This window comes from Archocentrus centrarchus, chromosome 9 (genome assembly GCF_007364275.1).
Source record: "Archocentrus centrarchus isolate MPI-CPG fArcCen1 chromosome 9, fArcCen1, whole genome shotgun sequence".
NCBI lineage: Eukaryota > Metazoa > Chordata > Actinopteri > Cichliformes > Cichlidae > Archocentrus > Archocentrus centrarchus.
The window spans coordinates 3,575,249-3,595,862 of record NC_044354.1 but is presented as its reverse complement, the minus strand read 5'-3'; the positions used below and the strand labels follow the sequence as shown (position 1 = coordinate 3,595,862).

At 39.8% G+C, this 20,614-nt stretch overlaps 1 protein-coding gene across 1 annotated transcript in view; it reads left to right on the top strand.

Moving 5' to 3' along the window:
• The window catches only part of jak2b (Janus kinase 2b), a 38,824-nt gene that overhangs the window by 5,077 nt on the left and 13,133 nt on the right, over positions 1–20,614 (top strand). The window contains exons 3-10 of the mRNA XM_030737303.1: positions 457–580; positions 684–801; positions 3,073–3,218; positions 3,857–4,148; positions 8,922–9,041; positions 9,199–9,356; positions 15,070–15,181; positions 17,654–17,840. Of these exons, the coding sequence (XP_030593163.1) occupies positions 457–580; positions 684–801; positions 3,073–3,218; positions 3,857–4,148; positions 8,922–9,041; positions 9,199–9,356; positions 15,070–15,181; positions 17,654–17,840 (1,257 nt within the window). The remainder of the gene's footprint in view (positions 1–456; positions 581–683; positions 802–3,072; positions 3,219–3,856; positions 4,149–8,921; positions 9,042–9,198; positions 9,357–15,069; positions 15,182–17,653; positions 17,841–20,614) is intronic.

Sequence of the window (20,614 nt, the reverse complement as noted above, 5' to 3'; positions counted from 1 at the left end):
TAAGATAAGGTTATCAGGAGGCCACAGTGAAACCTACTGGCAGAAAAACTGTTATTTCTTTCTCTGCTTTGTTTAAACTTCGGCTTTACTGTCTGTAGAAAAAATATGAAACAAAGAGTAAAATAAAAAAAACAACAAAATACAAAGCTAAGCTACTATATTTTTCTTTTTTTTTTTTTTAATTTAGAGGTAAAATTCATCAGCAGCAGTGCTATGAGGAGTGGGACTACACTTACCGGCATATTGTGCATCTGATGATAAAACAAACACAAATTACATCTTTATTGACCTTTTACACCTGTGTTAGTACAAGAAACACATTCTACTTCATGTATCCTGAGGCATAGTCCTCAGAGCTCCCTCTAAATAAAGCATTCATTTGTTGTTAGTTACCTAATTGAATATAATCCAGGTTTACAGAACATAATGCGCCTTCTCATTCTTTGATCACTGTAGGTATATCACCGCTTTACTCCAGCCTTTTCGCTCTCTTCCGAGAGCGGGATCACTTGTGGTTTTCACCCAACCACATATTCCAGCTTGATGATACTGCCTCAGAAGATGTGTTTTTCAGAATACGGTAGCATACTTTATTTTGCTTCTGCCATTCCTCTTAAGTGTCTTCTTCAGATTAAACTGAAAATATCTTGACTCTGCGTTTTCTTTCTAACCTGTTGCCACAGGTACTACTTCCCTGGCTGGTACAGTGGTGGGGCATCCAGGTCTTATCGATATGGAGTCACAAAAGGGTCAGAAAGCCCTATCATCGATGACTTTGTAATGTCATACCTCTTCTTTCAGGTAAACTCTTTCACCTAAACCCCTACATGAGAAATAGGTTAGAAGTGGGTTAATTTAACAAAAATATTCAAGAGCAGCATTTGTTACCAGAACTGTAGACAGGGTATCAGAAAATGAGCAGATTTTATCCTTGAAGAACAAAAGTATCAGTTTTTGATTATGTATCAGAAGTTATTACGAGTTGGGTCACATCTTTAAATGGGATTTTTCTTTACTCGAGGACAGTTACAACGATAAGTAAATAAGAAACTACGATACTGGTAAGTTTCACACTGTCTGTCTGTGCTGAATACAAGAGAGCCGCCCATGCAAACAGATGGAGCTGGCACCTTCAGTGTCTCAATCTCCCTCACATGATTGGGCGATATGATTTTATTGTTTTGTTTTGGGGGTTTTTTTGTAAATAGAAACTTGCATCTCAGCATCCATGAAACCTGAATGTGTAAGCGAAGCCCTTACTTGGGTGCTCTCATAGATGTCAATGTCTAGAAATGTAAATGGCAGTTAAGGTCTGTAACAATTAAGTCAGTGATACAAAGGAAGATGTCAACATATTAAAAGGTGCAGTCAAGATGCCAGTAAGGCTCAATGATAAAGCTGGCAGCTGGTCCTGTCTGTCCTGGCTGGAAATTCATGTTTATTGTGTTGACTTCTGTAATTTTGGCTTAATTTTGAATATAAAACTCAGGATTTAAATTACCATAAATGTCCTCTGGGATTGTGTTTAATTAATTGTAATTAGATTTTTAAATATCATCTCTCTGCATCAGATTTTTGCATTTGTTTTGTTATGAATGAATGAATGAAACTGTGGTATATACAGTTTTTTTTTTTCAACATTGCACCAATGATAGAATTATCAAAGCCATACAGCCATCCTTACAGTAAAAAAAAAAAAAAAAAAGATAATGACCACATTGTAATAGAAATGTTTCCAGTGTAGGTGAATACTTAGAGCTCAAGCCTGTAATATGGCTGAAGTTGAACTCAGTGTGAACTTTAGGATTATGTGGAATTATGCTGGTGGAAATCTGTTGGGCTCAGGGAAAGCCTAAAAGGGAGAAGAGAAGCACCACTGCAGAGGTCATTTAAATATCTTAGTGTGTTTGCAGCCATTAAAGCTATCCCACATGCTTGCGTTCACCTTTGCTAGATGTTGCATTTACATTTTAAAGGATATGTTGAATCCCTTGTGATTTGGGCAGGAGCTTTCCTGTTTTTCTCTGACAAAGAAAGATGATTTGCAAAAGCAGAATGGAGGAAAAAACAATGTTGAACTGTAGAATTTGGAGTCATTTTTATGAAATCATTTCTCCTGTGTTGGGTGTAATAACAAAAGTCATTTTTCCAGTTTTATTAAAGACATTGTAAATATAAACAGCTCTGCATATACTCGCAGCCTGTTATCTGTGCCCAGTGCAACAAAGAAAACAGGCTGAATGTTACCTTGTGGTTTTGGTTTTGTTTAGTGTTCACACTGGCTTCTTATTACAGTCAAAACAAGAGCCAGAGGGCCTGACAGGAAGTTCATTCGTTGGTCAGTTGTGTTAAAGCTCCACCCAGCATAATCAGTTTTGATCCAGTGACTGCAAGCAAGTTACGCTGTACCTAACTTTTCTCTAAACTGTTGGGGTCAGAAGGTGAGAAGTGTACAGGTGCTGGTCATAAAATTTGAATATCATGAAAAAGTTGATTTATTTCAGTAATTCCATTCAAAAAGTGAAACTCGTATATTATATTAATTCATTACACACAGACTGATATATTTCAAATGTTTTATGTTTATGTTTTATGACCAGCACCTGTATATAGGCAAAAATGACAAGAGATAAATGGAATAGGATGAAGAACCTGAACATGAGGCTGTGATCAGTGGAAAAATACATTTGAACTGCATTTGAATTATTTGTCCCACTTCTCACTTAACCTCTATAGCTGAGCCTACTTTGGAGTAACTCCATAACAGAGCTACTTGGAAGCCAAATTAGCCAATGATTTGCAGCCTACTTGTGGTTGTTTGGTCTATACCCTTTTTAAATATCAGACTTTTTTGCGTGCTTTGCATTGACAGGAACATATCCTGAAATTGTTGGTTTAATTAAAAACTTGTCACACACACACTTGGTATGCAGAAATTGCTTTAGTAAAGATACAGTAGACTCAAAACTGTGGACAGGCACCAGTACATTCACCTGAACGTTAGTGTGATCAGAACAGTTCACCTTTAGAACTAACGGCCGTTGTTTTACTCTGATCTGACCTTGTGTGCAGTGGAGGAGTGATTATCTGAATGGTTTGGTGAAGATCCCAAACTCCCATGAGACTCAGGAAGAGTGCCTTGGTTTGGCCGTACTCGACATGACCAGAACAGCCAAAGAAAGACAAATGTCACCTCTGGACATATATCACACTATAAGGTAACTTACAGCTGCTTTTATGGGTTGCTTTTCATCTGTTTCACTCCCACTAATTGACTGAACTCGTACTCTCCATCAATAATGCTGGCTCTTATCTTAACAAAAACAGATTACAAGAAATTTGTCAAAATAAATAATTATAGTCTGACCAGAGAATAATGAAACAATGCTTTCCATTCATTTTCTTAAAGGCTTTATGGCTATTTGAGCTCAAACCATTAAGACTAAAAAGAAACCTTTTTTTTTAGTGTTCTGTCCTTTATTTTATAATTGTATACAAAATGCACCATATGGACAAAAGTACTGAGCTACCTACAGATTACACCTACAGGAACTGCTTGGCTATGGAAATGACTCGGAGCTTGATTTTAAACAGCTGTAGCAATGGGACTGAAAACTCCTGAATTTAAAGGTAGACAGATGTGGCCCAGTACTTTTGTCCATACAGTGTATATGAACTCAAAACATTAAAGAGCAACTCTTTAACTTTTTATTCTTATGTTTTATAGTTGTGTGCAAAATATGTGCAAGTGCAGAACTTTTTTTCTTTTTTTTTTTCCTTTTCAATTTTATGACTTTTAATGAATTGATGATATTTGGCATCATGCTGAAGTGAGAATGTTCTGAATCTCTTTTAGCTACAAGTCCTTCTTGCCAAAGGACATGAGAGCTCAGATCCAAGACTGCAATTTCCTGACACGTAAACGCATCCGCTTCCGCTTCAAGCGCTTCATCCAGCAGTTCAGCCAGTGTCGGACTACGGTGCGCGATCTTAAGCTTAAGTACCTCATCAGCATGGAGTCTCTGGAGAAGTCTTTCTACACAGAGACCTTCCAGGTCAGGGAGCTATCAGGTGCCCAGCTTATCCTCCTGGTGGCAGCGGATACTGGCATACAGTGGTGTCGGGAGTTTATTAAAGATTCCGAACAGGTTGGTACAATGAGTACTATGTTACAATGTATCTTTTGCACTGTACATCAAAACGATATGACATTGGTGCTACACTTTAGCTGATAAATAATCTGTATGAGAAGGACTAATACACAAGTGTTCAGGTCAGTTTTTTAAGAACCTAAACTGTCACCCAAAGAAAATAAAGAGATGTGCAATATGTCAGACTAAACATGATGCTGACCATATCGCTACTGCCCACTGTTTTGCCTCTAGATATATCTGCCTGTTTCTTTTCTTTTTTTACATTAAAGGTGAGGTAGATCACGTGTTTTTTGATATAACTGGACAAAAAAAAAAGTCAAGTTGTAGCTCAAGTAGTCTGAGTAGGAACGAGGCTCTGTTTTCAGATATGACAGTTCAGCCAATCACAAGTCTTCTTGCATGAATGGCCTAAAGTAGAATAAAGAGGGAAAATGTCCAAGTGGGAATTAAAGCATGGAAGAAAATAAGTAAAGCAGAGGATTTGCACTTAGTGTAGGACGGTTTACGTCCTGTGCTTATTCTGTTCCCTATTAGTTGTTATATTAATAGCAACTATTTTTCTTGGAGTCCAAATACAAACAGTGCAAAGGCTTCCAAACCTACATACAAATAAATTGAGAGAAATTTTTGTATATGTGTGCGTGAAGCACAGATTCTGGCCTGGAATGAGGAGGAAGGAGAGCATAGAGGAGTGTTGTGCAGGAGATTTCTGCCTAATGCAGCTTTAAATAAATTGTTATGTTTGTTTGTTACTGGTACCCATTCTAAAGATAAGGGTGATGTGCAGAGCTATAGTAACTACAGAGGGATAAAGTTGATGAACCATCCCATGAAGATATGGGACAGAGTTGTTGAAGCTAGGCTGAGAAAAGGTGAGTGAGCAGCAGTACCATGGTTCCATGCAGAGAAGGGGTACTACAGGTGTGATGTTTGCTTTTGATGGGTTTATGGTGGGGGTGGGATTACATCAGGGATCTGCTCTGAGCCCCTTCTTGTTTGCTGTGATGATGGACAGATCAACAGTTGAGGTCAGGCAGGCGTCTCTGTGGGCTATGATATTTTCAAGTCGAAATGTGGAAGAAAGGTGGAAGCATGGACTGGAGAGAAGAGGAATAAAACTCAGTAGAAGCAAGACAGAATACTTGTGTGTGTGTGAATGAGAGAGAAACAGGTGTAATGGTGAAGATGCAAGGTGGACATGATTAACCCTTTTACTCCGAATGCATCGGCCGTGGCACAACATACTTCAAAAGTGCCGCCGTTGGCGGACTTCTGGCAACAAATACCGTGATACCCCTATATGGCTGTGAAGTTTTCTGATAGGACAAACGGTCATGGAGTTACGGTAAAAAGCCAGCTGATGAAAGGAACTTTGATCAGCCGACTCTGCGCTGATATGCTATGTCTTAATCAGCTGTTCACCACTGTTAAGGGCAAGTAATGGGTGCTTCAGCGGCGATCGCCTGGCGTTAAAGGGTTAAATACCTGAGGTCAGTCATCCAAAGAATTTACAGTGCACAAAAGAGGTCAAGAAAAGATTGCGGTCAGGGTAGAGTGGGTGGAGATTAGGGCTGCAACTAAAGATCATTTTGATGGTTGACTAATCTGCCAGTTATTTTTTTTTTTGATTGGTCAACAATTATTTCAATCTTACCTGACCTCTTCAAGCCTGCTCACCTGTTAATATCACCTTGTTGTCTCTTCTCACAAGTGAAATAATGACTCATAAAAATACATTGAAACTAATCCAATGTATTTTTAACATTGTAACATCACAATAAATATCAAATACACAGTGCATAGTTAAAATGAATGCAGTTTTTATTTGTAAATGAAAATATAATGTGCAAATGAATAAAAATGACCTCTGTCCAAAAGTGCAAATAAGGCTTCAAATTAAATCAAAAAGATTTTTCTGTGCCAACCTGAAAAGTTTACAGATGATTCAGTTCATGAAGAGGTTTACTGTTCAGAATGAATGCTGATATTAATGCAAGGGAAAGAAATAGTAGACAATGTAGCTGCTCCTATTGTCCTTCACTCGTTAGCTAGCATAACTGAAATGGTGGCGCTTAGCAAACATCATCAGAGGTGACAAAAGTACTGACATTCTGTACTTAAGTAGAAGTACAAGTACTTGTGTTAAAAAATACTTTGGTAAAAGTCGAAGTACTGGTTCAACTTCTTTACTTAAGTAAAAGTAAAATAGTACAGGCTCTGAAATGTACTCAAAGTAAGAAAGTAAAAGTAGCTCTTTGGAGGACGTTTCTACCTGCTATTTTTTCTGTAAAGCTAATTGATATATTATTGTAATAATATAAAATAATACATGAGAATACAAATGTTATTCCAATCTAAATTTTAATTCTAATGAATGCACTCAGCTTGAATCTGTTATGTAGGACACAAACTGTGAAAGGGAATTTAAACACTGCTCTGTTCTCTGTGTCCTCCATAGTAGAGGGTGACTGTGCCTCCACCTAAACACCAACATGAGGATACTCAGGGGTTACAGTGGGATTCAGAAGGTGGAGGAACCCTAAGATCAGCTGTAGTGGCTCTGCATGGGGAGAAGAACCACAGCTTTCTATTGTAGCTGCAGTAAATGATGTTGGTGTGCAGGCTGTGATCAGCTGACCTGCTGCTGCTGCTCTGAGGTTTACTGCACTGTGTGGATGAACTGAATTCACAAAGATGTAACCCAGTATTTCACAGCTATCTGAGCTGATCTCCATCCCCTACACTGACAGCATACAGGCTGTAGAAATGTTTGATTCAGTGAATGAATCTCAGCATCAGCAGCTTTGATTCAAACTCATCTCTGCTGCACTGATGTAACCTGTAACTCTGACCATGAACACAGCCTCTGTGCACCAACACAGAGCTTTACTGTAAATACAGTACAGCAAACTGACCTGTTTATTACGTACTGAACTGCAGTATTTTCATTTAATCTTTGAATTACACAAAGTCAGCATAGTTCAGTTTGTTTTGCAGTCCTTACCTTTAACCCCTTAACTGGCAGCAAAAAATCACCTGAAACAACTACATAACACCCTCTGGTTATTATTGGCTCTGAACAACCCATTTCATACCCTATTAACCGGCCGCGTCTGGTCCGCGGGCCAAATGAAGAGCATTTATATGGCAGGCTAGACCCGCCCATTTTGATTGACACCTCATTCAGCCAATCATGTTAAGAAATGGGTTTCCCAGAGCCAATAATACTCGGAGGGCGTCACATAGCTTTGTCAGGTGATTTGATGCAGCCAGTTACATGATTGGCCGAATGACGTTTCAATAAAAATGGGAGGGTCTAGCCTGCCATATAAAAGGGACTACAAACGGCCGTCACCGGGCCCTGGCCAGTTAAGGGGCTACATCTAACCTCTCTTCTTCCTCTCCTGTCCTTTCTTACATCTCTGAGGGAACCTCTCTCCCTTTCCTCCTCCTGGAAATAGAGCAGCTCTTCTTTTAGCTAGCAGACACACTGTGTGACAAACTGCAGACAATTTGTGTGTTTGCTGACATTTGTTGAGCATTCAGAAACATTGCACTTAAAATTACCTGCCACATGTTACCCCCTTTATGCTCGCTCCTCTTCAGTAGTGCTAGCTAACCTGTTTATGTCCCGCGAGCACAACTTACGGACTTACGCACTGACCGGAAACGCAAACTTCTCTCTGACGTGTTTAAAAAGTAACAAGTCTATTTTGAAAATGTAAGAAGTAGAAAGTACAGATACTCGTGTAAAAATGTAGGGAGTAAAAGTGAAAAGTACTCAGAAAAATAATTACTCAAGTACAGTACAGATACCTGAAAAATCTACTTAAGTACAGTAACAAAGTATTTGTACTTCGTTACTTCCCACCTCTGAACATCATCCGTGAGAGCTTGTTTCCGACAGGTAAACTAACAGAAACGTTCCTGTACAAACATTAACAGGTATCAACAACGCACTAACGTACCCATCCAGAGCTGACGTCACAGCGTCAGGGTGCTGGTGTTTTAAACGCTCACTATTGCAGTGGAAGGAAAGCTCTGCTTTGCGCAGTTTGCTTTCAACTTTAGTTTTGGTTGCTGTGAAATGCTCTCACACCTTTGACAGTCTGTCTCCATTTCCTTTCATTTTCTCCACCCTCTTCTCTGTTCCACCATAGTTATGTTGCTCACGTTATGTTCTTCTTCATTAGTATTGTTTTTAATTGGCAGACAATGGAGGCAATACTGCTCCAATATCTTCCTGTAGTGTATTGCATTTAAAAATTAAAATTCCACGTAGATTAATTTTTGCAGTTGGCATCGATTATGTTGAAAAATCGTCGCGGCCCTAGTGGAGGTGAGTGTCAGGGGTGATTTATAACAGAAGGATAGCAGCAAGAGTGAAAGGGGGAAGGTTTACAGCATGGTACTTTGGAGATTGCAAGACTAACAAAAAGATGGGAGGCTGAGCTGGAGGTGGCAAAGTTGATGATGCTAATACTGGGAGTGACCAGGGTGGTTGGGATTTGAAAGGAGTACTGTACATCAGAGGGGCAGCTCAGATTGGACAAAGAATGTTGACGATGGAGCTGCCAGGCAGGAGGAAAAAGAGGAAGACCACAGAAGTTCAGGATGTAGTGAAGGACATGCAGAGGGTTGGTGCAGCAGTAGAGTATGCTTAGGGGTAGGGTGAGATTGATGCAGATGATCTACTGTAGCGACCCCTAAAGGGAGCAGCTGAAAGGAGTTTTAAGTTTCACGTTTTCTGTTATGCTGTTTTGCCAGGAGCTACAGACCTTGTGTGATTTCCCTGATGTCACTAATATCAGCATCAAACAGGCCAACAAAGACAGCGCCGCAGAGAGTCGGGTGGTTACTGTCAACAAGCAAGATGGCAAGAATCTGGTAATTTCATCCTACAAATCCATGTCTTGTGTCCACCATCACTTAAGTATTTTCTCATGGTTTTAATAAACCAACAAATCAAATTGTCAGTTTCTTTGGTTTGTTTAACAGAAATCAGTGGGTGTGATCTGCGACTTTTTTTTTTTTAACATTTCAGGAACTGGAATTCCCCAGCCTGTCTGAAGCCCTCTCTTTTGTGTCCCTCATTGATGGCTATTATCGACTGACCACAGATGCACATCATTACCTTTGTAAAGAAGTGGCTCCTCCTAGGCTGGTTGAGGCCATATCTTCTCATTGCCATGGTCCCATTACGTATGTAACTTTTGTTTTTTGTGTTTATATATTTGATTTAAAATGTGTGTGTGTGTGTGTGTGTGTGTGTATATATATAAATATATATATATATATATATATATATTCCCACTCGCTCTACGGACAGTCTTTTTGTCCTCCAAACTGGCTTTCTTCCTTTGCTGGTCGACCACTTCTATGTCCGGTTCGTTAGTCATCACCAGGTTGTCCATCTGTGTCTAGAAGTTCCACAGGATCTCAGTTGCTCTCAACCACCTTTGGGAGCGTATTAGGGCTGCACGATATTGGAAATTAGTGCGATATGCGATATGGAGGTCTAGTATTGCGATAACGATATTGTCGCGATATTTTTTCTTTTTACCTAAAAATGCAATATACATGACCAATAAGAAAAAAAAAATCTATAAAATGTATACCAACAACAAATATGCATTTCAAATGTTGCATTTATTTAACATATAAACAAACATGTTCACATGTTTGTTTGTTTTTCATTTAAATGTTATAGTACATTAGGGCTATATGTCTTGAGAGTAATTTTTTATCTTTAACACTTACCAATTGCCAGATGCAGGCGATGGCCAAAGCACTGCACTCTGAACCAGTTGTTGACCTCAGCAGCCTTCACCACGTTCGCTCCGTTATCTGTTGTGATGGCCACTTGTTTGTGTTTGGGCAAGTTCCAGTTGTTCAAAACATCCCGCAGGGCAGCAGCAATGTTTTCACCAGTGTGTGTCTCGGGGAAGTATGCTACTTATAGGCAGCGTGTAATGAGCTCAAATTTGCATGTCAAAAAGTGCACGGTAAAACTCATGTATGGCTCAGTGGTTCGACTGGACCACAAGTCAGTAGTGCTAGCATAAAAATCCACTTCACTGAGCTCTGCCTTCTCATAAGGAGCAGCAGAAGCGAAATTATCATTTATGTTAGTTTGTGAACTTGCCTTTCGTTTGCTTGACTTTACCGGAGTAGGCTGTGGGTTTTTAGATGTTAAATATACGTTGTAAAGTTCCTTGTGGTTGTATTGAAGGAGGTTTGTCGTGTTTCCTCTTGACATAGCCACGATTTTTCGGCATGACTTGCAAAGAACTTGTGTCTGTGACTCGTCCTGTGTGGAAAAACCGTAGTCGTCCCAAATGCTCTCTGTTTTCGTCTCGACTCGTCTCTTCAATTCCCGCCATGCTTGTTTTCCTTCTGTGTGTGTACGTGCTCCCTGCGCCGCTGAGAGCATGTGCTCGCTCTGGCCAATAGCGACGCGGCACCTTCACATTTAAGGTCGCGCGGGATTGGTCAAAGTGCGGACATAAAGAAAGACGTGATTTATACATTAAATAATTAGAAATTATCGCGCATTTTTTAGATATGCCTATCGCACGTGCCAATATCGCGATGACGATATTTTTTCGATATATCGTGCAGCCCTAGAGCGTATCCCATTTTGACCTCAGGACTTCCAGGCCATACTCGGCACAGATGTTGGTAGGATTTTTCGATATCAGCCATTTCTTCTATTTGCTGGTGGTACATGCTGTGCAGGTGCCTGACGGTTCCTGTTCTTGCTCCTCTTCTTTCTCAGGATTCTGCTGCCTGAGGTATTTGCTGAGCATGTGATTAGTTGTGGCCATCTTTCCTATGTACTCATGGATCTTGGTTGTTTCATCCTGGATAGTGGTTCTGACACTCACTAGTTCTCAGCCTCCTTCCTTCCGCTTAGAGTACAGTCTCAAGGTGCTGGATTTGGGGTGAAACCCTCATAAATAGTCAATAGCTTTCTTGTCTTGATGTCAGTGGCTTCTATCTCCTCCTTTTTCCAGCTTATTATCCCAGCAGGGTATCTGATGACCTGCAAGCCATAGGTGTTGATTGTTCAGATCTTGTTCTTCCCATTCAGGTGACTCTTCAGGACTTGTATCACTTTCTGCAGGTACTTGGTGGTTGAAGCTTTCCTAGTGGCCTCTTCATGGTTCCCATTTGCCTGTGGGATTCCAAGGTACACTCTATTGCCAAAGGTATTCAGTCCCCTATCCAAATCATTGAATTCATATGTTTCAGTCACTTCCATGGCCACAGGTGTATAAAATCAAGCACATAGGCATGCAGACTGCTTCTACAAGCATTTGTGAAAGAATGGGTCGCTGACAGGAGCTCATTAAATTCCAGCATGGTACTGTGATAGGATGCCACCTGTACAAGTCCAGTCGTGAAATTTCCTTGCTACTAAATTTTCCACAGTCAGCTGTTAGTGGTATTACAACAAAGTGGAAGTGATTGGGAAAGACAGCAACTCGGCCACAAAGTGGTAAGCCATGTAAAATGACAGCATGGGGCCAGCAGAGGCACAGTGTAAACAGAAGTCACCAACTTTCTGCAGAGTCAATTGCTACGGACTTCCAAACTTCGTGTGGCCTTCAGATCAGCTCAAGAACAGTGCGTAGAGAGCTTCATGGGTTTCCATAGCCAAGCAGCTGCATCCAAGCCTTACATCACCAAGTGCAATGCAGAGCGTCAGATGCTGTGGTGTAAAGCATGCCATCAGTGGACACTGTAGCAGTGGCGATGTGTTATCTGGAGTGATGAATCACACTTCTCCATCTGGCGATCTGATGGGCGAGTCTGGGTTTGATGGTTTCCAGGACAACGATACTTGTATGATTGTGTTGTGCCAAGTGTAAAATTTGATGGAGGGGATCGGCCCATTAGTTCCAGTGAAAGAAACTTAATGCTTCAGTATACCAAGGCATTTTGGACAAAATATATGGGGGCATATCCCATTTTGACTTTGGGACTTCCAGGTAATACTCAGCACAGATTTTCTTGTATACCAGTGGTTCCCAAATTCAAGAGTACTGCGGCCGACTTAAAAAACTGAAACTCTCATCTCTTCATGATTCCAATTTGCCTGTGGGATTCCAAGGTACTTATAGGTGTCCTCAGTGTCTGCAATGTTGCCTTCTGGTAGTGTAATCCCCTCAGTTCTGACTACCTTCTCTGTTTTTGTTACCATCCGACTACCCTTTTCCAGTCTGAATCTGACATTCCAATGTCATTGCTGTAGATCCTAGCAGCGTGGATCAGTGAATCAATGTCTCATTCACTCCTGCCATACAGCCTGATGTCGTCCATGTAGAGGAGGCAGCCGTTTGCTCCATTCTGTAGTCGGTATCTGTAGCCAGTCTTCTTAATGATCTGACTGAGGGGGTTCAGGCCTTTGCAGAACAGCAGTGGGGACAGAGCCCCTCCTTTGTAAATCCCCCACTTGATGGTGACATGTGCAGTTGGCTTGAAGTTGGCCTCTAGTGTTGCTCTGCACATCCCCATTGAGTTCCAGATGAAGGCTCTTAGGGTCCCGTTGATTTTTGATCTTTTACAGTTCTAGGCATACCAGGATCCATGTGTGAGGCATTAAGTCATAGGCTTTCTTGTTGTCAATCTAGTCAGTGCACAGGTAGGTCACTCTAGTCTTACAGTCTTGAGTGACTGCTCTGTCTACCAGTAGCTGGTGTTTTGCTCCTCTGGTTTCTCTGCCTGTCCCTTTTTGGGCCCTACTAATGTATTGAGCCATGTGCTTGCTCACCTTAGCTGCTATAATGCCTGACAGCAGTTTCCATGTTGTACTGAGGCAGGTTATTGGCCGGCAGATAGAATAGAACAGGCTTTATTGTCATTATACATCACACATAATGAAATTACAGGTGTTTCTCCATTGTGTAGCAGTATAAGTATATAAACAGAATAGAATAAGATAAATAAAACATAAATAAAACACTTTGTACACATCTGTTTAAGTTATATTTACTCAACTAAAGAATTATTTTTACAAGGAAAAATATCACAATAGTAGTTGGATGGGACTGGTACCCTATGGGGATCCTTGGTGATCAGGACTGTCTGGCTTTGTTCAGCCATTCTGGGTGTGTTTTAGCCATTAGCAGATGTTCCATTTGTGCTGCCAGTTGCTCACGGAGTGCAGTCAACTTCTTTAGCCAATGTGTGTGAATCATGTCAGGACCTGGTGCTGTCCAGATCTTCATATGTGAGACTCTTTCTTGGATGTCTGCCACTGTGATGGTTACTGCAGCCTGTTCAGGGAGGTTGCTGTGGTCTGCTCTTAGATCTTAGATCCACTAGCCACTGAGCGTTGGTGTTGTGTGTTGCATCTTTCTCCTATATGCTCTTCCAGTATTGCTCCATCTCCAGCCTTGGTGGGAGTGCTGTTCTCATATTGTTCACCTGCCACTGACAGTACACCTTGGATGATTCAGTGGAGAGCATCTGGTTTATCCTCCTGGCTTCTATCTCTCTGGTATACCTCTTCAGGCAGTTAGCCAAGGTTGTGTGTCTTTGCTTGGCAGTCTCTGAGGCCTCAGGTATGGACAGCCAGTTGTACTTCTTAGGCACCCTTACTTCATCACACCTGAAAATGAGTGAAAATCAGCCGATGTACCAAGAAAATAACTTAAGAAAGCCTGGACAACTATAGCTCAAGACCACTGTAAAAACTACAAGGAGGTCTGAGTCCTTGGAAGCAAAATGTACAGAAATGAGGGGTGGTTCCAAGACTTTTCCACAGTGCTGCATTTTCTAAACATGAGTGATCCAGAGAGTAAAAACAGTTAATGTCATTTTATGAGCATTGGTATTGGTGTATTGGCTACTGTTGTCAATTTTAATTTGGTTCTAAAACTAACAGAACAAATAGCCTTGCAGAAAAGGCAAACCTATGTATAATGTCACCATCCTAAAATAATGACCTAAGTCATTTTTACAGGTTTTTCGGAAAACACAAAAATTGAACCAAGTATTGCAAAAAGCGATGATTTAGGCAAAAATACAATTTTTGTTAAAAAAAAATGACTTAGGCCATTATTTTAAAAGGCTGACGATAATTTACGTTGTTGCTACCTGAACAGTTGCTTTACTTTCAGTTCTGAAAGTGTGTTTCCAGTTAATTCTTTACATGTAAAATGTTTAAACATTACCGCTTTCACCAGACTAGCATGCGTTGCTCATCTTGTAAACTAAGGCATATGCAGGGTATATGCAATGCTGACCATGTAACACTTGTACAGACCACTAAAGCTGTTTCCCAGTCTATATTTACATCATGCTGTTGGTGAGAGAGACAGACAGTGAGACTGAGGCAAGAGAGAGAGAGAGAGAGAGAGAGAGAGAGAGAGTGTGTGTGTGTGTGTGTGTGTGTGTGTGTGTGTGTGTGTGTGTGTGTGTGTGTGTGTTTAACAGATATAGACTGATAATTTCATGAATATTGATATTCTGTCATGAGTTTTCTCTAATTTTCTGATGTTGCAGGTTTATGACTAATGCTGAAATGTCAGTTGAAGAACACACAGTAATACCTTTGTGTCTATAAGAGAGAAATGTAGATAAAACCTGGAAGTCTAGATATGATTATTTCAGCAATTTTAGCTTGCATTATGCTTTTATTGAAATTGTGTTTTAGGTTAGTTAAAATTGAAGAAGTGGTGATGTGATTACAGGAAACACTCAGGTGTTTTACACTCATAAATAAATAGTAGGGGCATTTTAAGCATTTATACTATTGTGTAATCATCAAATGTTTAGTAATGTGGATTATGTAGTCTGTGTTTATACATCCAAATCTTGTTGTATCCTAAATACAGTGAAAATAAAGGCTATCTTTTCTATTCTAACTGGTAATATTGTGTTTTTCTGTGCCTTTTCTTTCTTGTAGAATGGAGTTTGCAGTCAGCCGGCTTCAGAAGTGTGGAAACAAACGGGGACTGTACATTTTGAGATGTAGCCCTAAAGATTTCAACAAATATTTTTTGACTTTCCCTGTTGAGGTAGGCATCACTCAGTTGTGGTATGTCATTTTATTTAGTAAACAATAACTTGGAGGTAAAACTGAAGTAGGGCTGCGACGTAATCGATGACGTCAACTACAAAAATTTGACATGGAATTTCAGCGTCAAAGCGTCGTACTTTTAAACCCATCCATCTATTTTGTTCCGCTTATCGTGTGATTATTTTTTGTAACTGCAATACACTACAGGAAGATATGAGGGCAGTATTGCCTCCATTGTCTGGCAATAAAAACAATACTAATGAAGAAGAAAGTAACAAAACAGCATAAGGATGGTGGAACAGAGAGGAGGGTGGTGAAAATGGAGACAGACTGTCAAAGGTGTGGGAGCATATGACAGAAAACAAAAATAAAGCTGAATGCAGACTGTGCAAAGCAGAGCTTTCCTTCCACGGCAGCATCACTGCAACGCTGAGCATTTAAAACGCTGGCACCCTGGCGCTGTGACGTCAGCTCTGGATGGGTACGTTAGTGCGTTGTAGATACCTGTTAATGTTGGTTACAGTAATGTTTCTATGGCAGGCCGTTTTAACATAAAATCCGTTTGATTGACTATCTGTAATTACATTTCAGATATCTAAAACTACATTTTGACTATCCAGAATGGTAATTTAAGATATCTACAATTACATTCTGACTAGTAAGAATAATAATTCAAGATATCTTCAATTACATTTTGACGAGTCAAAATTCCTTTCAAGGTATCTCAAATGACATCACCGGATTCGTCATTTGATGGGTCACATCCCTAATTACAATTTAAGATATCTCAAACGTAATTAAGACTAGTCAAAATTACTTTTTAGATAGCTGAATTAAGCGATTGCGGGTAAACCCCCTCGTGCTGTAGTGAGCTGTCCAAACAATTGCCTGTGTAGAATTTCAGGTGGCTGCAATGGCGCTGGCCGTTGTGGACAAAATTGTAATAAAATGCAACAATATAGAAAGAGCTCCTCAGTATGGGATATGCGGAAAATGCGAAAATCGTGTACTTAAAGACTGCTTAAGAAATCTGCACAGAATCTCTGATTTTATGGCAGGCTGTTTTAACAAACTGCCTTATAAACATTCTGCCAAAATGCTCCATAATTCAAGATATGTCAAACGTCATGCTGACAAGTCAGAATGTTAATTTAAGATATCTTAAATAGAAAAGCCGTCTAATTCAAGATATCTGTAATTCATTTTGAGATATCTTAAAAGGCATTTTGACTAGGCAAAATTACATTTCAAGATCTCTAATTTAGTTTTGTGTAGTTATTTGCTTTCAAGATATCTAGAATTTAATTTGCACTAGTCAAAACTATTTATCTAAAAATACATTTAAGGTATCTTGAATTATGGTGTTATTTAAGATATCTTTAATTATAATTATGACTTGTCAGAATAACAAATTAGATATCTCGAATTTCTGACTAGTCATAATTCAATTGTAGATATCTGAAATAGGTGTTTCAGATAGTCAGTAATTCGTTGAAGATATCTTGAATTGAAGCCTCCATTCATCTCAATGGTAAATCTGACATCATTTCGACTAGTCAGAATGTAATTAGAGATATCTCAAATAGGTATTTTGACTAGTCAAAATATAATTAGAGATATCTTAATTTATAAATCAGTTTCAGATATCTGGAATGTAAGTGTGGTGAAACGGATTTTATGTTAAAACGGCCTGCCATAATGTTTCTGTTAGTTTACCTGTCGGAAACAAGCTCTCATGGATGATGTTTGCTAAGCACCACCATTTCAGTTATGTTAGCTAACGAGTGAAGGACAACAGGAGCAGCTACGTTGGCTCCTATTTTTTTCTCGCATTAACATCAGCGTTCATTCTGAACAGTAAACCTCTGTATGAAATGAATCATCTGTAAAATTTTCAGTTGTTTTGGACGGAAAAGTAGTTTTGAAAAAGGAAATCTGCATCTCCCTAAAGCTTGTCTGCCGATGGAAGCATGGAGTTCTCTAACATCTCCTGGTAGACCGCTCTGTTGACTTTAAACTTGATAAAACACAGTGGATCAACCACCAGCAGATGACATGGCACCAAAAATGTCCTTGCATTTATATATATATATATATATATATATATATTTTCTAGACTGATCACTCAAAGTGCTTGAGACTGCAAGTCACATTTTAACCATAAATTCAAACACCATTTTGTTCTGTACACTTCAGGAATTATTTATTATTTATTTATTTATTATTATATTATTTATGTGTAAATACACACTAATACTTTGTGGCATTGTATTCATTAAAATTTTTATGTGTATGACCTTTAATACTTGTTGTATCCCTGGTTAGTATTTCACTGGTAGCATAGCAACATATCAGCTTGTAGTCATGAAGCATCATTGATCAGATCTTTTATGGCTAAAGGATTCTCATGTTGTTGTATTGATGAATTGAGTGTGATGTCTGGACCTGTTGTCGTCTTTATGTATGCTAGGTGTATGATGCTGTAGAACACAAGCATTGCCAGATAACCAGGTCTGCAAGTGGAGAGTTCAACCTCAGTGGAACCAAAAGAAACTTCAGCAGCCTCCAAGAACTGCTCAGCTGCTACCAGAAGGAAATGGTGCGCTCAGACAGCATCATTTTCCAGTTCAGCAGGTGCTGCCCTCCTAAATCCAAAGGTAAAACTAACAGAATCTGGATTTGTCCAATTTATCTAGATATTAGCAGAGGCTATGGATGTGCTACTAATGGAGGTACAGATGGTGGTGATAAATGGAAAATGTCCTGTATCCTGACAGGATCTTGACTCCATTTCTCCTCCTTTATTTATAAGTTAGCACACTACTTCTTTCTAACAAATGAAGTTGTTGGGATTCTACAAGCAGGGATGGTTAGGCTGGTGCCTGTGGACATCAGTAACGCTGCTTGTTCAAGCCATTAAATTCAGTTCAGTTCTGAACTACCCTTGATAGTTTGGTAACATGTTATTTATAGTTTATCAAATCGTAATTGTTTCTGTGTCTGTTGCAGCCTTTTATTAGGGCCCAGCACTAAGAATGTTAATTCCCTATTGTATCTGCTCCATTTCTTTTTTTGGTCAAATGAATCAACTTTTGGGGGCCTTAACATGCTTAAAAAAAACTCGTGAAATTTTGCACACGTGTCAAGTATGGTGAAAATTAATGTATTCGAATTGTTTCAGACATAGGCCTTCCAAAATGGCTCTATAGCACCACTATAGAGCCCCTACTAAAACGTCGAGCCCCTACACTCTGTTTTACGTGCATGCATGAAATTTGGTACACCTAATTTAACGCGTGAAGATGCAAAATCCTCTTAGAGTGATGCCCTCCTCCCAACAGGAAGTCAGCCATTTTGAATTGAAGGTGCGATTTTGCAGCTATTTTTTATTATTTTATTTTTTTTATTGCCTTTCCCTCACAGGAGACGGGAGCCCCGCGCAAGCCCGGGGAGTAGGCTCGGCAGCCAGTAATGATCCTTCTGCAGGTTCACAGACGGAAATCTCGTTACAATTTTTAATTTTACTTCCTTTAGTTAGACAAGTTTAATTGCCGAACATTTTTTTTTTTTCTAAAAAAAACAAGGCTAGATTAACTTTCAGCTGTATTTACAATCTGATCACCACCAACAAAACCTGGCTCCTCAGTGCAGTGCTGAAAATACTTGAAGTCACATGGTCCAATGTTGCATTCTGATTAGTTCTAGGGACACGGAGGCTTTTACAGGCAATGTGAAGTGGTGTTTGGAGGCTTCTGATAACTCAGACTAGTCAGACAGGTATTTAATGGGTTATGACACGACATGATTAATTGGCGGATAGTATGCATGGAAAGGATTCCGTAAATATCATCTCATTTTTGTCGGAGGTGGCGTTTAGTGGCTTTTGCGTCCATTCGTACGCTTTGGCATCGCCCAGACCCCCAAGAGTACCTGGCTGCAGGCAAGAGGGCGCCGCCATACCGCAACTCCTCAGTTGGTTTGTTTGTACCATAAGTCATGTGACCTTAATAGTGGAAGTGGGTCTTTTTCATGTGCCTGTGATGCAGCCTGTGATACATTGAGCGGGTGGGCTCGTTGCTGTGATACGTCAGCGCATATATGTATGGATTTACTGAGATGGCTGGAACCCTGCTGACTGAAGGATGGAAATTTGTTCATTCAGTCTGTTTACATGTTTTGTTATTTCCACAGAGTACTAGATGTACAGGAGTACACACAGGAAAAAGCACTTTGATGAAGTCTACTTCACTGCAGACTGGCTTTTAAAAGAATAAGTCAGTCTTTTGATATTTTTGCTCTGTAGCTTTTCTGTTTACATTTTATAGCACAGCTGTGAGTCTTTTGTTATGGAGGAAAGCAGCATTAATTTATTTGAGGAGCATTATTGTTTAAATATGCCAATAGTTTATTTTTGAGCAATTTCTCATGTACATCTACAGCTGAATGTTAATAAAAGTGTCTGTGTGACATTTGGGACGTGTAGCTTTGACTCAGAAGTGCCTTTTTGTTTAGACCTTTTGGGAAGAAAAGAATATCGAGATATATATCGTATATCGCCATAAAGCTAAATAAATATCAGGATATTCTTTTTGGTCCGTGTCGCCCAGCCCTAGTAGAAATCTAACAGATTGTCATGAATGTAGATTTAAATTTTGTCACAATGCATTCTTATTTTCTGAATAGGCGTTCTGAATAGGGCTGCAACGATTCCTCAAGTAACTCAAATAATTCGATTATTTAAAAAAAAAAAAAATGTTGCTTTGATGCTTCGTTTAAACTCTGCAGCTCAGGTGTCTCCATGTAAGCAGAGTGTTTCATCCACAGCAGCATTAAAGTTCTCTGTCGCTGCGACAGAGTTCTGTCATTTGCGGAAAAAAAAGACCTTTTAACACAGAGTGGATCATCGCTGACACGTTTTTCCACGCCTCCACTGCTCTCTACACCTGTGTGTGTGTGTGTGTGTGTGTGTGTGTGTGTGTGTGTGTGTGTGTGTGTGTGTGTGTGTGTGTGTGTGTGTGTGTGTGTGTGTGTTGTGCTCTGCTCACTGTGCTGAGAATTTTAGCTGATAGCGATCCGTTCCAGTAGGTATATCACCACAGTTTTAGTGGGCGCTGCCATTAGCACTAGCAATCATTTGGTAATGAAAACCACATTTGGTACCAAGGGGCTCCATCAAAATATTTTTTATGCTTTAATCCCTGATTAGCGACTAAAAATAGACCTGCAATAGAATCATATTTAGGAGGACGAGTGTGGATACAAAGTATTACAGTGTTAAGCTCATATAGCTGCCAGTTTTTCAACAGAAACACTGATAAAACAACAGAAGCAGTTGTTTTACGTGCAGCCTGTCTGCACATGTGCGAAGAGGCGGAGCCGTTATGGAGATGGTGAGCTCAGGTGGAACAAAAGGAAACGTTTTTCTAGCGTC